At 39.0% G+C, this 16,161-nt stretch overlaps 2 protein-coding genes across 2 annotated transcripts in view; one reads left to right on the top strand and one right to left on the bottom strand.

The window, feature by feature from the left end:
• LOC117588014 (neuroguidin) overlaps positions 1–16,161 on the top strand; it is a 56,676-nt gene that overhangs the window by 7,118 nt on the left and 33,397 nt on the right. The gene's annotated exons all lie outside the window — the stretch shown is intronic.
• Positions 6,087–15,498, bottom strand: LOC117588010 (ABC transporter G family member 20). The gene is made up of 10 exons (XM_034279036.1): positions 15,238–15,498; positions 9,140–9,270; positions 8,649–9,071; positions 8,496–8,589; positions 8,055–8,410; positions 7,583–7,992; positions 7,332–7,518; positions 6,820–7,085; positions 6,672–6,758; positions 6,087–6,605 (listed from the first exon to the last, which is right to left on the bottom strand). The coding sequence occupies exons 2-10, from the start codon at positions 9,241–9,243 to the stop codon at positions 6,394–6,396; spliced, it is 2,139 nt and encodes a 712-aa protein (XP_034134927.1). The 5' UTR covers positions 9,244–9,270; positions 15,238–15,498; the 3' UTR covers positions 6,087–6,393.

Raw genomic sequence — 16,161 nt, forward strand, 5'->3', positions numbered from 1 at the left:
CACTGCCTCTCCCACAGCTACACTTCTGCTTATTCCTCTGCCACTCTCTTTGCCGCTCTCTCTGGTGCGCTCACTGCTCTGCTGTGGCTATCATTGCGTTTCGTGTGGAACGCATCGTTTTTTTTTTTGCTTGTGGGGATGTACTGGGAGGACGGCGAAGTAGTGCATAGGGGGAATAGTGTATGACTGTGTGCGTGTGGGGTGTGGGGCTATGGTAGGCGGCAGGCAGGCCTGCAGCCAGCCTTTCCTTATGCATTTTAGGTGTTTCGTACTGTGCGCAAAATAAATTGGTAAACAAGTGAGAGAGAGGAAGAGAGCCAGGGAGACATCATGAGCGAGAAAGAGAGCGAGTGTGAGACCAAGGTGGGAGGACAGGCCGGTCCGGCCTGGTCAATGGCAATACATGACATCCCATTTCGTACATAGTCCACTCTCTACCTCTCTCTGTCTATCTTTCTGTGTGCGTGTGTGTTTTGCTCTCGTGTGCGTTTCGTCCTGTTTTTTCCCCCCCGACTGCATTTTAGTGTGTGCACGACGGTGCCTGTCCATTGTTCATCTCTCTTGCTGCCTGCCCTGCCGCCTCCGCCTCTCTATTGCTGACTCCCCAATCTGCTGCTTCCTCTACTGATGCTTCTGCTTCTGCCTAAGCCGCCTTCTCTGCACTTTAGCCTATGCCTCTGCCACTGCTTCTCCCTCTCTCGGGTATTGAATTTTGTGCGTCTGCTGCGTAGTTGTCCCTGTCGGATGCTGCCCTCTCTACCCTTGCCACCCCTTTTTAATTTTGTTGGAGTTCCCGTTGCACGGGCAGCGAAATAGGCTGCGTCGCTGCCATCGCCATCGCCGCCATGTCCCACCATGTTTGCCACGTCCCCATCACCATCCTTATCGTTACGCACCGCATCGCAGTCTCCACCCTCTCTCTCTTCTCTCCCTCTCCCTCTCTCTCTTCTCTCCCTCTCCCTCTCTCTCTTCTCTCCCTCTCCCTCTCTCTCTTCTCTCTCTCCCTCTCTCACTCACAACCTCCAGCCCACCTACTCTCCTGCTCCACGCATTTATTGCTGTTGTTGTTTTTTCGGTCGCTGCATTGGCTGGCGCAATTTTTGCATTGCCTTTTGTGCACAGTGGCACGAAATGGGTTGGTCGGGGTTAAATTATATTAAAAGGAAATTTAATTAATTTTGATCACTAAAAGGGTGAAAAGGTTGAAGGTTGCATAAAGACGAAGGACATCAGATTGAATGAGCGAATATATTAGTTAAACTATAGCTAGTTTTAGTAATTTCTAAAATAATTAATTGCATAAATTTATCTAAAAATTATTTTCTTAATTGTATTGAAGATATTTTTTTATTTTCCCTCATAACTAATGTTCTCAAAATTCATTCTCTCTTTTCAGGTAAGCAATTCTATCAAAAAATCCACCGTTTCGTTCCATTGTGCGAACCCAATCAGCAGTTGCGCCATATAAAGCAGCGCCGCGATGCTGTCGCTGTAGCTGCCACTGCGACTGCCCCTATGTGTGCCAGGCAAAAGGCCAAACGCATGTGTGGCCAGGACCCCAGGACACTCTGTCAGCCCCTCTCACACACCCAAAAAGCTGCATGTACAACGTGCAGCAGGACACAGGGGCAACAGTACATAATGCTAGAGCGAGATGGGTGAATGCAAATCGAAGAAAAAGCTTCACCGAGTGAATGAAACGAGCCTATGTATGTATGTGTATGTGGCTAAAGCATATACATATGCACATATGTAAGAGAGCAAAAAAGAGTGTGCCCCCCAGAGTGTGTGTGTGTGCGTATGTGTGAGAGGCTGTCCATGTGCCTACGCAACGGTAGCTAGCCCGTACACCTCCCTCCACCCCACTGCCATGCAACCCCATCTCAAAAATGGCAAACGCATCGAATGCGCATCGATTCGAAGACCCAACGTTGATTGTATTATATTGGCAGAGTTCAGAGCGAGAGCGAGAGGAGTCAGTCCACCTGCAGCAGAGCCCCCGTTACCCCCTTCTATCGTACTGTTCTGCTTGTCTATCAGACATCAGTAGAACGTCGTGTGGATTGTGGATGTGCTACTGCTACTGATGCTGCTGCTGCCTGCAACCTCCGGGGGCGATACACATGCCAGCAAATTGAATAAACTCTCGAATCAAATTTTTCTCCCAGCCAGAAGAACTTTGACTGACATGCAAGAGCACCCCCCAAAGAGTACATATATCGCATCCCTATACTTCTTTCGTTATATAGGCGATGCGACCCGTCCGTGTGCCGTAGTGCCATCTGTATCTGTGTGCTAGAGTGCCATCTGTATCTGTGTATCTTTGCCATTTAAAGGGTCAATGAAATGCAAAAGTCCTTTTGGCCAGAGAAGCTACTTAGATTGTGCAGCCGTATTGTGTCATCTTTTATTTTTGCATGGATGTCCTTCTGCTGCGTTTTCAGGTTTAGTTTTCGCCAACAAATATGGGCGGGGCCCAAATAGATTTATAATAGTTTTGATTTAGCTGCCAACATTTATTTTGTGGATCATGGTGAAGCGTTTCTGCAATTGTTTGCTATTTGCTGAAAAGTTTCTAACCGAAAAGGGGGCATGCTGAATAGAGGAAAACTGGAGACTTTAGTTGAATATTCTGATAGTATATTTAGATAAACGAGAACTGAAAACTTGGAAGAAGCTAATATTTAAATATTTAAAGGAAATTGAAGATGTTTTGTGGGGATATATTCCTATATTCCACGATAAGTGAGCTTGAACTAAAAAACTAAACTTAAACTTTCAGGAAGAAATTAGTCGAATTTCATTTCTAAGGATATTAGAAGGTTACAACAAGATAAAACACATTTAAGTAGATTTTCTAAAATGAGTAAGTGAAAACATTTCCCACTCGTACATTCACCTTTAACCCCAAATCTGAACTCTATTCTGCAACTTCCTTTGTTGCCACACCTTGTAAATTCGCCCCAAATGCCACCCATTGCTACCATTATTCACACAATTTTCGGTCTAGAAAACAGCTTTAGTCAATGAACCCGAAACGAATGCCTATTAAAGCTGTAAACAGGAAACAGGATGCCGGAGTTCAAGGCAAACACAAAAGCAAAGACTTAGTACACGCACACACACTGAACAGAAAGAGAGAGAGAGAGAGAGAGAGAGAGAGACATTTGTAGACAGACACAGACACACACAGATGGAGATTTTTGGGAAAAGCCCTGAAAATGTAAAGACAAAACGCAAACAAAACACACTTTTACCTTCATTAAAATTACGTTTAAATATTACACTTTTCGCCAGGAGACTCTCTCTAACTCGGATTGTACGAATGTGCAGCTGTATTTGTATGTGTGTATCTGTGTGTGTTAAAGTCTGCTGTGTGCTTTCTCTGTGTGCGAGTGCATCTGTCTGTATGTTTGTGCTTGAGTTTGTTCAACTTGTTTGAAGGTCAAATTACGAAAGCAAGCCACAAAAATGTATCCAACTTTTCAAACTCCAATTCCTGTCTCTTTGTCGCTTTTCCTGGGAAAAATGTATATATGCATGAAATGAAGCAAAAGTTGTAACACAATTTTCTCGTTAGACTAGACAAAAAAGGGTATGGCACATTGGGGGGGGATTGGGGAGATTGACCTTCGGACTACCCACAAAATTTGTTTTTAATGTTTGTTACTTTTTGTTATTGTGCAAAAGTTCATAGAATTTTCACTTTTATGTTGGCCACAAAATTGTGTTTTTATAGCCGAGACAACACCGAGACCGAGAGTCGAGGAAAAACTTTTGCCTTTGCCTACATTTTGGGTGGTAACAACTTGACCCACTGCTGGTGAAAACCCATGGCAAACTCTGCTCTGTTGTTTGTCTGCCTGCCGTCTGTCCCTGGGATACCCTGGAGATAGTTTTTATGCTGGTATTCCGTATGTGTGTATGTGTGTTCCAGAAACATAGCACAAACATTTCTCAAGCAGAAATATTGCATAAATTAATGCGGAATGAATATGAAACTTATTTAAGTTTGAGAGTCGACGAAAATGCAGGAATTTGGGTTGATTTAAGAGGCTTTTATTTTAAAATATTAACGAATTTGTTGTAATTAAATATTTATTATGGTATTTCTGATTTAAAGTATGAAGAACAAAGCCATAAAATTAAAGTAGATGTATTTAAAGTAGAAGAAAATCGCTTTAAGAAAATTTTATAAAATTCGCACCACTTTTTTTCTCAGCTAAAATTAAATATGGAATTTTCTATAAATATTCCGCTTTTTTAATTCACTTAAAATCTGCCGTACACTCTTAAGTCCATTTATTTTACATCAAAAGAAAATCTCAATCGCTCTTTATCATCATGTTTGACATGTAAAACACCCTTACACATGATAAATGTATCAGTTACATTACCAACAAAAACCAACTTTTGATTCTGGCTCTCACTTCCAACAGCAATTTGCATTTGTAAAAAGCTAAAAATATCGTCTTACTGGGAGGGCAACAAGTTCTCCTCCACACGAGTGCCTGCACTCCTTCAACTTGTACGCACACTTTCTGTGCCAACAACAATTTTCCAGTTTTGCACATTTTATGCAAGTTATATATAAAATGGCAAACGACACTTTGGCACCCAACCCAAAGAGCCCCCAGCCATCAGGCAGACAGGCAGTCACACAGATACACCACACAAACACACACACACACACACACACACACACACACAAACATTCAGTACATTGGCTTTTTATAAATTTTTGCTCCTTCTCGTCGTCGTCATCGTCGTAGTCGTCGTCGTCGACGTTGGTTTCGTATTTGGCAAAGATAAAGTTTTGTAATAAAAACGTCTGCTCGCAGACACCCGGCGGACGGAGTGGTCTGATGGGGAAAGCCGTGGGGACCAGCTGGGGGACTACTACGGGGGAAACCCAGCCAACCGGAGCAGACTTTCTGTCTAGCACTTTTAAGGCCCGAAGTGTGTCAGCAACTTTGCCACGTCCTCGACATCGTCGTCGTCGTGAACGTGTCCTTGTCCTTGGCCCACACACACACACAGAGCGTACCAGAGACTATTTTATATATAAGATATATATGATGCACACATACATATATAAATCTGTGTGTTTTTTTTTATGGGGGTCAGAATGTTTAAGAAACTTTCGTTTTAGTTTTAGTTTCTGCTTTGAATTTCATATGAATACAAATATGGAGAAAGCTTGTTGACTCAGTGGGGTGGGAGGGACATTAAATGACTCTTTTCTCTCTGTTCCTTTATGGGGTTTACTCTCTGCTTAACTTTAAGTTGAAATTTGTTAAGCTAAAAAGGGTTTCAGGCAGTTAAAATAGATGTTCTGGTCTACAGAGGATGTCATTCAAATACGAAATAATTATGGAACACTGCATTTTGAGTGTAAAAGTTTTAATTAGTGTTGGAGAAAAACAACTAACTAGAACTTTATTGCGGAATAGTCTTAATAAAAAGACTTGTAGTACATGTTTTACCCTGGTCAAACATTTTAAGTAAATCAGTAACCCCAATCAAACCAATTTATTACATTTATTATAGCAATAACACAGTTTCGGAACATCTTTCAGTATTCTTTTATTGGGTAGCAGTTTACACTTTTTCATTTTAAAATAAAGTGTACTAAATGTACTAAATATGAGTACACCCGAAAATAAATGATATGTGACTCAATTAACGTAGATTTATTGTTTAGCACACCAATAGTCAAAATAACAGCTGTACTAAAATTTAGTAAACACCAAATATTTAATTTTTCACTCAATTTATTTAGATTTGTATTTTTGGTTGATTTAAAATTTGCATTTAAATAATTATACATTTTAGTACACATTAATTTAGTGAATAGATTCGTAGGTTTCTGTTGTTTTCTAAATTCCCTTAGCAAAAATGTATAATCTAATAATTGTGAACAATCATTATTCTTTAGTACATGTCTCGAATCGACTTGTATTCGAATTTTAATTGGTTTTGTTTTTTCTTTTAATGAATACGATTTTTGTTGTGCAGTGTAGTATAAATATTTTTTGTGCGACACCTTAAGACCTTGTTTCGAGTTTATTTTGAGTACATTCTAACACTTTTATTTCGCACAATAAAAGAGGTGCCTATCGATGGCATGAAAGTTTTTTCTTGTGTTTTTTGTTTGTTTTTTTTTTGTTTGATGAGAGGTCTACAACATGCGAGTGATATGCTTCCGATAATTATTAAATTACATAGATACTACAAAGATACGATATATGTATGTGTGTGTGTTTGTGTGTGGTGTGTGGAGTGTGTGTAAAATCGCCTATGAAGAAATGCTAATACAATACGATCTAAAGTGTAGGCCCCCCCTGAATAAATTGTGTAAGTTAAAAACCCAAAAACGAAACGATCCACACTCTACGCCTTGCGCCTGATGCCAATGAGGCACAGAACGAAGAAAATGATCGTCCAGCCGGCCATCACAAGGAAGCCATTATAGACCTTGGCATTGGTGATGGACCAGCCCTTTTCGATGATATTTCGTGCGGAAATGGAGGGTATGGTAAAGGGTAATACCATGACCAGATCCTGCAAAAACTGTGGCATGCTCTCCAGAGGCCACAAGAGACCTGCAAACATAAATTGAATATAATTTCAAATGTTTAAAATATTTATTATGCATTTTTTGTACTTACCGCAAAGTATAATCATGGGATAAAAGGCACCAGTGGCCACAAAATTGGCCTCCGTATGTGATTTACAAAATACAGATATAAAGAGGCCTTTGGGGGAAGAGAATTTGAATAAATGTAACTTTGATTTACTAGAAATATTTTTGCTTACCAAACAACATGCCACAGAATGCCGTTAGTGTGAGTAATCCAATTATTGTCGTTGTATCCCCATTGTTGTACGTATCGAAAACAATGCCAATATACATGATAACCTCAAACGATTGCAGGATCATGATGATCAATTGGGTCAAAAGATGAGCACACAGCATTTCCGTGGCCGAAACTCCAGCCAACAAAGTACGATCCCAAATGCCATCCATGCGCTCAGAAATGAAAACGGTAGCCGTCATCAAAGTGGCCAAAAAGAAGACCATGCTAAGAAGGGGATTTATGGATAGTTAAGCCATTAAAATAATAGATTTTGGCAGAGTTTTGGAACCAACAGAATCGATCAGAGGGATCTTCATGAAGTGCTTCTTTTAGTTCCAAATAAAAACACTCAAAATACTCTTGGGAAAGCGGAAAACCAATGGAAAGGCAATGAATTGTAGAAAGTTGTAGAAAACATTAGAAATTGTCCTAGAAAAATCATCGTTGGAATCGTGCTGGCTCTCTACTCACGTCATGACAACACCGGGGGCACAATACTGCTGGAATTCAATATCAGCACTACCATAGATGGGTTCCTGGAATTGAACGGGTAGTTGCACCAGGGCGGCAGAAACATTACAATCCTTGACCACACCGGACATTAAAGAAGCAAATTTATCACGAAGTTTGCGCTGCAGGAAGTATGCCAATTGTTGATCTACAATAGAATTAAATAAACTTTAATTGAATGAAACAAAATCGAATTTAAATCAAACTCTCACCCGTCATATCGATGTGCACACTCAATTCGGCATGATCCACAGCACCATCGCTGGCATGGCGTCCATCTTCGAGCACTGATGATATCGATTCACTAAAGTTTTGGAAAAAGTGAATGTAGCCCACAGTCAGGGTCTTTTTAGCATCCCTCAGGGCATCCGATTCGCTGGTATAATACTTCCGCGTAGCCACATCATCGCCTAATTCTCGTATGAAGCGACAGGAGAGTTTGTGGAATTGGCAGGTGTCATTCGCATTGTAAACGGTGATCAGATTTTCATCAAAGCACTCGCTGTAGCTCTGCACTTCACCAGAGTATACGCCCAACTCGAGATTTTTTGGGGTTTTGCCGATGGCCAAATAAAAGCAAGACAATTGGATGATGGGAAACAAAAGCATAAAAATGATGCCGCTAAAAATGAAAGAAAAATGTGTTCAGAGAGGAAATCTTTTCCTTGTGTTTTGCTCACTTACGATGGCTGTCGAAAGAGCTGCACAAAATTCTTGGTCATCAATGCCTTGAGCCTGCCTTTGGTCGTAAAAAATACCTTCTTTCGATTCTCATTCACAGACTCGTCGTGGGGTATGGGTGGCTTTTCCAGGCTCAGGACAGGGTCATGTGTATCTATCACTTCGGTGGGTAGCACAGCCGTGGGCAGTGCCTGCTGCTGATTCTTATTGCGATCCATTATTTGAGCCAATTCATCCTCATTGCCCTGCCGCTGGCTCAGTATGAGAAAGGCGTCTTCGATCGATTGTGTGCCAAATTGAATCATGATATTTGTGGGCGTATCCTCCGCCAAGAGAACGCCATTACGCATAAGACCAATCTGGGGGGGGGGGGGGGGGGGGGGGGAGAGAGAGAGAGAGTTTTACAAACTATTTGCTAGAGGAATTTATGGGGCTTTTGCTTACACAATTTGCCTGCTTGGCCTCTTCAATGTAATGGGTGGTTATAATCACAGCCAATTTGCTATTTCTGGTTGTCTCCACAAGAAAATCCCAGATTCTGCAAGAGAATTCAATCATTAATTAACCGAAAAACATGGATCACCATCCGCCACTCACTTCTCACGCAACATGGGATCCAAACCCACTGTGGGCTCGTCTAAAATGAGCAGCTCGGGATCGTGTATCATGGCACAGGCAAAGGACAAACGTCTCTGTTGTCCTCCACTGCATTGTTTGATCATTTGTCGTGCTGGCGGAAGCTGAAGCAATTCCTTCAGAAGCTTGAATTTCTCCCTAATCCGCTCATCCGTCAGGCCGTAAATGCGACCAAAATAAAAGATGATCTCCTTGACGGTCATCTCCTCCACCAACGCAATTTCTTGGGGCATAAAACCCACACGAGAGCCGGGTACACCGCTGCCAGGTTCTCCTGGCTTAACGCCCAAAACATTGACCTCGCCGCCATTGAGACGCCGCTGGCCAACCAGGCAGGAGAGCAGCGTGGTCTTGCCACAGCCCGATGCGCCTAGCAACCCATAGCTATGGGAAGAAAGTAATTGAATAAGTATCTGTTTGAATTGGGAATTTTAATTTCGTATGCCACTCACATGGATCCACGCATCACGTTCATATTCAGTTGATTGAGCACAATCTTGGGGTTCGATTTGGAGCCATAGTACTTATAGCCATTCTTCACTTCCACGGCCGCCATCTTGAGAGTTTTCGCTTATGTTTTTAGCTATCGAATAATTAATACAACAAATTATAGAATTATTTAATTATTTATTGGGTATAAATCCAAATTTTGAGACAGTGGCTGAGGGAATGGAAATTATTCTGGAGCTATTTTGTGTTCTTTTGAATTATTTTAAGCTTATTATCTGTTTTCTTAAGTTTAAAACATTTAAAAACTATTTTTTTGTGTGAAATGTATTTTTTTTTTACTTTTATTTTAGTTTTCTCGATCTTTCTTCATTTTTACACTTTATGTGTATTTATACACCTCCATTTAATAATTATCTTTTCTATTAAAATGATTCCATCTTTTTTTTGTATAATTATTCATATTTTAAAAATCACCCTCTACGCCCCTGTCATCATAAATCACTTGCGTCAACACAATTCTCATTCTCATTTTCTTGATTTGGTTATGTATTTTATTGATTTGCTGCTTCTGGTTGCCTCTTTATGACATACACGTGCCGCTCAGCTCAAAGCACTTGCCCGATCCATAATTTATTTCAATTTTTAGATTTCAGATACAGATGCTATGTGCTATAGCATCTATGGGTGGTATGTGTAGGAGTGCTACGACTAGTACCCTGCTAATTAACCAGCCCAACGCTTGACTGAAAGTGAAATAAAAATTTGTGCAAATTCTCTAAGCCAACTAAATGGAAGTAGCTAGGCAGTTCAATAACCTCTTTCTGGGGGAGAAGATATATAGAGTAAACATTTGGGTACCTTTCATGTCTAAACAGTTTTGTGAGAACTATTTTTGTGTAGATTAAACCTGGGAATATTCCTCATAAAAGTTACGATTTTCTGGAGCTTAAATTGAGATTGCTTTGAGAGTTCCGTAATGTTGCATGACACAGAGTTGTTTTGTGTGGCAAAGACTGATTTGAAAATTGCTCTATTAAGTTTGCGATTTAGTAGAAGGCATAGAAGAAAATCAGTGGAGAAAAAAACCCAAAAGATTTGCTAGAATATGTAGAGGTTGTTCAAGTGACTTCCGCCTGTTGAAACCCGCCATCGAATCATTACAACCAGGTCATAGGGTAATATTAGAATAAACTATCGCACTTTAGCTTCAAAGTAAATTTCTCAATTTCTCAAGCAACAAACAGGTTCCGTTCCGACAGATATTATTATACAAGTTCTATAAACATGGAAAAGTGGTGGAAAAAACTTGAGCTTTTTGTTAAATGTAAATTTAGATTTGAGACAGCCCACACGCGGAACAATCACAGTGACAGTTGAAGTGGCAGGGGAGACACAGAAATGTATTGAATAATAAGTTGAATATACTATATAGTAGAATTTCGATGTGTACATATATATTGCCTATATCTCAACGTCAGAAATAATGCATTCTGAATAAGCAAACACCTTGGAAGTGGAAGTGGACTGTAAAGTGGCTGCGGCAAAATGTAACTCGTGAATTGTGTTGAATGCGTCAGAGAAGTGGCGGCTGCTGTTGGCTATCAGCAAAAAAAAGAAGAGCTGTGAGAAGAATTGTAAATAGTTATATGACTATATATACATATGCATCAGGTGGCGCATTATACACTGGATATATAGTGGGTGAAGGAGTATGGGACGAATGGGAAAAATTGTATTCGTCTGATGACCTCTTTTATGGGTTATACCCAAGGAAAAAGCACACGCGAAAACGTTTGGCTTTTTACGTTTTTTTTCGATGCATTTTTATTTAAAATATTGGAAATTTTTACGATTCTGTGAAGGTTTTTACAGTACAGAAACACTAAATCAAATGGTTGTGATCTGTTACGGGTAATAATATTTATTTTGAGAATTTAATAACTAACGATAATAACTGACTAATAACCCTTTCAATTATGACGACTTCCCATTATGATATCATATAAGACTTTCGTTCAATGCTAATTCCAAGTTTTATTTAAACAATTTATTTTTATTTTATTGACTCCTCAACATCTCTTGTTCTTTCTCACTCACTCTCGCTCTGTTTATCTCTGTCTTTCTTGCTCGTTTGCAATCTCGAACAAATTCCCGTATACAATATGTATTTTTTTTCGTGTGACCTTGCTAATCAGACTTTGACCCACTTAGAGTGCCGACTCATGTTTTAGTCTCTCAAGCCCCCCCAAAAAATAAGCAAGCAACTTCATTGCATTCGTATCTAACTGCTTAGCTCTCTCACACTATCTGTAGCTGTATCTCATAGATACATTATCAAATGAGCCGGCGAAAAAAACAAACGAAAGAAAAAAATCAAACACAGCTCATAAAAACGCGCTCGTTGGAAAGTTAAAAAGCCCGAAAAAACGATAAAATAAATATACAAAAATTGAGTAAGGTTAGTAACACACCAACAATCTCGTGGTCATAACTTAATGTTGTTAACGTTTCTGCCTGGCCGGCCAAGTTGCCTTTTTGTTGGCATTTCTGGTATCTCTTTTGGCCTGTTGTTGCTGTTGTTGCCACTGTTTGCTTAATATTGAAGCAGATGACGCAAAGGACAACACAATTTTGTTTTATTCAACCTGATATCCAGGTGTGTGCTTATATTTTGTACACTTATATGTCTTTATGATGCGGTTTTTTAGCCAAAATTGAGAGACAGGCGTGAACAATTGTTACCCTGGGGGTTCAACCTTACTAAAATATTCATTAAAAATTAAATAGTCTGGAGTGTCTGTAAAGTGCGTCAGAGTTGGGAAAAAACATTGAAGACTTTCGGCGAAAAATATGTGCAAAAAGAAAAATATATAAGTTATAAAGAGATTTCAATTTATTTATAGAAGAAATTAAAAAAAAGATAAAATATAAGCATTTTATATCAAACTTTTTGTCAAAAATGTATTAGATTCCATCTATAAGAATCATATAAATAAATTCCTAAATGCATCTTTTGGAAGTACTTCCTCTGTCTATAAAATTAAAAAAAAAACTATAAAATATTCCACTAATTCTTAAATGAATTTCAAGACAAGATTTCCCATGCTTAATTTCCTCTGCATTAATTTTCTCACCGAAAAATCGAAACAAATCAAACCTATCAAAACTACAAAAAAAAACACACAAAATAAATTAATAAAACAAAAAATGCCGCCAAAAAAAAAACCCCAGCCACAGAGGAGACGCCGCTCGTCAGCAAGGTTGCTGGCAACTGGTTAACGGGGGCTGCCGTAGCAGCCACTGCTGCTGACGTTGTGAAGTGGTTCCGAAAATTGTGTCTATATGGTTTATTGATGTCTTTTATACGTATGTATTTTCAGTTCGTATTCAAGCTCCGCATTTTGTTTGCCATAGAGTTTTTCGCAATGTTTTTCGCAACGGCCCTGAGCTGCTTAGAAGAGTGGTGTTGGTGCCCCCCAAAATGCGGTGGTGCAGAATATTCGGCTGAGCAATCTACGGCTCGTAAATAAAAGGTGGCCAATGGGCGGCCACGCCCCCTCTTGAGCTCTGGCCAACACGTTTTCTTTTCTGTTTGCTGCCTACCTTGATGCAGTTTAACGGCTTATTTAACAGGCCAAGCATATCGGCCAAGTCACTAAGATCCAGAGCTCACCGATCGAACGAATCGGCGTGTTGCAGTGTTAGTGGGTATTTAGTTCGTGCAACATGTGGTTGCATCGTCTCTCCAAAGCCGCTCTCTTTGCGGCTCTGACTGCCTGCTTCCTTCTCTCTCTCTCTCTCTCTCTCTCTTTTCGCGTCGTGTCTTTCTCTTTCTTAAGGGGTTTTTTTTTCTTTTTTGTGGCATGGCCACTTCTTATATAATGGCACAATCATTTCGGTCAAGCTGCAACAGTGGTGCGCCACTGTTACCCGTACCCAAAACAACCAACCCAACAACAGCTGTTTCTGTGGACAGTGTTTAATATCATTCACCTTTTCGGTGGCAAGTGGAAGTGAATTTAGCTCCAACGTGTGGGTTCTTTGGCAAAGAAAGTTAAAAGATACTGTACGAGAGCTTTATCGGAGATTTGTTTGGGGAGAAAGTGACTTAAGTGGAATTAATAGAGCTTGAAAATGTTTTAATGAAAGTAAGACAAAGGGCTGTAGAGCCAAAAATAGTTTGATTGCCATTTGCTATAAATATAGGAATGCCTGGTAAATCCAGTTAATTTTTTGAAACTGAGGTAATCCAATCCAAATATTTCGGATATTATATAGGAACTTATGGTTGGTAGCTCTTCCAAAAATGATGACCATATCTTATAAAGAAGGGAAACTATAGGACTATATAGATTTTCCGACTGTGATCCAATCGTGATGATTTTAGGAATTAAGATAGATAATTTCATCATCAATAAATCCACCGAAAATCCATCTCCCAACTCCACTACTCTGGGCTCCACAGCGCTTCCCTACATGAATGATTTTTGCCAACACATCTGCCAACACATTGCATGGCATGTCTCCGTGGTTAGGGAAGTCTCTTTCTTTGATTATAATTTCTTCAAATTACTTTGCTTTTGTGTCGCTGTCTTTGCTGTTTGGTTATGCTAACACTTGGCTTTTACTTCTTATTCAAGTTTTTCCTTTAGTTTAAAGTTTTGTGTGTCATTTTTTTACTTGTTTTATTTTGCTTTTGTTTTTGCTGTGTTTTGTATAATTATAGACGGTTGCATTGCAATAATTGCCTTGATAATGGAGCTAGGTGTGTAAAAAGTATATAAATTATGGGAAGTAGGGGAAGAAGTTGGTGTTGCATTCGAGAAATTACTCAATTGAGGAGAGTTGTACACGTCATTAAGGCATTTATCCAGGCTCAGAAATGCTTTAAGCAATTTCCCCAAATTATCTGCCTCTAGAGACAACAGCTTTTGGGCTCTCAAATTATTTCGCTGATTTCCCAAACAATTTCCCTAATGATCTACCATATGAAGACAACAGATATCCACTGAACGACTGGCGTGCCTTCATTTAATTGAATTTTCCGAAATTGATTGAACAAAATTGATTGACAGAAAGAGAGAGAATGAGAGAGGGAGAGGCACCTGTTGCAATCTTTTGCATTGCCAAATACCCTGCGCTCCCCACTACATTTTCTGTAGAAATACAAACAAAAATGGTTAAAAAAAAGTGTACAAAGTAATGCTCTATGGATTGCCATTTATTTTTTTTTTTTTTGGTTTCTGTTTCTCTGACAATTCCTTTTCTGTTTGTCCAAAATTAAAACGAACGAAACATTTTCACAATACTTCTGTGTGAGTTTCTTTCTGCTAGATGATACCCTACATTTAAAGCTGTACCGAGTGGATAGATAGATCCTATTTATCAGCCATATTCCGCTTCATGTTTCATGCGGCAAGGCGCTCAAGTTTGTGTCTTGAGTCTTTGGTTTTTTTTTTCCTATTTCTTCGTCTCTATTTTCCATCATTTACTGTGTGCTTTTCCACACGAGCAAAAGGAAATAAAAAATCCCCCCAAAAAAAATCTCATTTTCTGCTGCCTTTACTTTGAATGCGGAAATTTGTGTGTTTGGGTGGCACATAAAAAACTTAGATGATTTTCAAGTTTTTCATAGCAAATGTAATAGAAATTTGTTTGCAGGATAATACAATTTCAACAAACACACATAATGCTTTGAAAATTTTAAATTTCTGCAGTTACATATTGTTGATAAACAACTATGTTTTTTTGTACATTTTAAATCATGTTCACATCCCTTTATATATTATTAATATTTAAGTGGAAAATCCGTTTATCCTTTCTCAGTGTCCAATATTTTGAGAATCTATCACTTCTCGACCCTTTAAGATTCATAAATATCTCATATTTGTAATTCTGATATACACCACATTTTGTTTTGTTTCACTTTTCATTTTCACAAGTCAGTTTTCATATCGAATTTCAACACAAGTCCAAAATGAACATTTATTTCAACATTTCATTGGCTTCAGCTCGAAGCTAACACTCGAAAATCATGAATAATCCAACATAAAATATTTGTGGATAAACTAATGCTAAATGCATTAACCATTAACCGTACCGTATTCAGCGAGTGATTTTTCTTCTATTTTTTCCTCTTCTAACTCTTTTTTGTTTGGTTGCGCACGCGCGCTTTTTGTGTTGCAATTTTCGTGGCTCTTTTTCTTATGTCTTTTCGCTTGTTTTTTTTATTTTTCTTGGTCTCTCAAGAGTGTGCTGTGGCCTGGCCTTTTCCGTTTTTCTTTTATATTTTAGCGGTTACTCGCGCGTTTTCACTTGGCCCCAAGTGCTGCTCGCAAGCTCCGGTTGACGACTGAAGCAAACCATCGACGGATCTCGCACTTGCAAGCTTTACCTTAAGCGCCTGACTTTAGAGCTTTCCGACGGGACGGTCGTCGATTGTTGAGCGGCGGCAGTGACAGCAGCGGCGACTTTGACGCTTTTTTTTGACGCGGCAAAAAATAATTGAATAAAATTTAAAAAAGGTATAAACAAAATACACAAGATAGATTGTCTCTGGAATGAAATTATTAATGCGGCACAACACAGCAATTTTTGTGCACCTTGTTTTTCTTGATGTGTGTGTGGGGAAGTTGTTTCCTTAGCATTCTTTAGAATTTTGCCATCGGGAGGTTACTTTGTAATGATATTTCGTGGAATGCATGAGTGCTGTGACTAGTTTTAGTTGATTGATCAGTGGCTGGAGGGGAGTCATCTTGAGTAATAGAACATTTTGTAAGCATTAATTGAATTAAATTGCATAAAATACCAATTAAAGCAAGCATTGGAAAATGTTTAAGTAAATAAATATTGCGAGATGTTATAGTTGCTTATGTTTTCTTGGAAAAAATAATCAAAAATTAATGGTTTAGACCTAGAAATAGTTCGTAATTTATTTAAAAAGTGATTAAATAAAACACTATTGATTTATGTGAAAATGAACTATTGAACTAAGAGATGCTGTATGGTTCCCGTAAATACACGT

The sequence above is a fragment of the Drosophila guanche genome, unplaced genomic scaffold, assembly GCF_900245975.1.
Source record: "Drosophila guanche unplaced genomic scaffold, DGUA_6, whole genome shotgun sequence".
Classification (NCBI taxonomy): Eukaryota; Metazoa; Arthropoda; class Insecta; order Diptera; family Drosophilidae; genus Drosophila; species Drosophila guanche.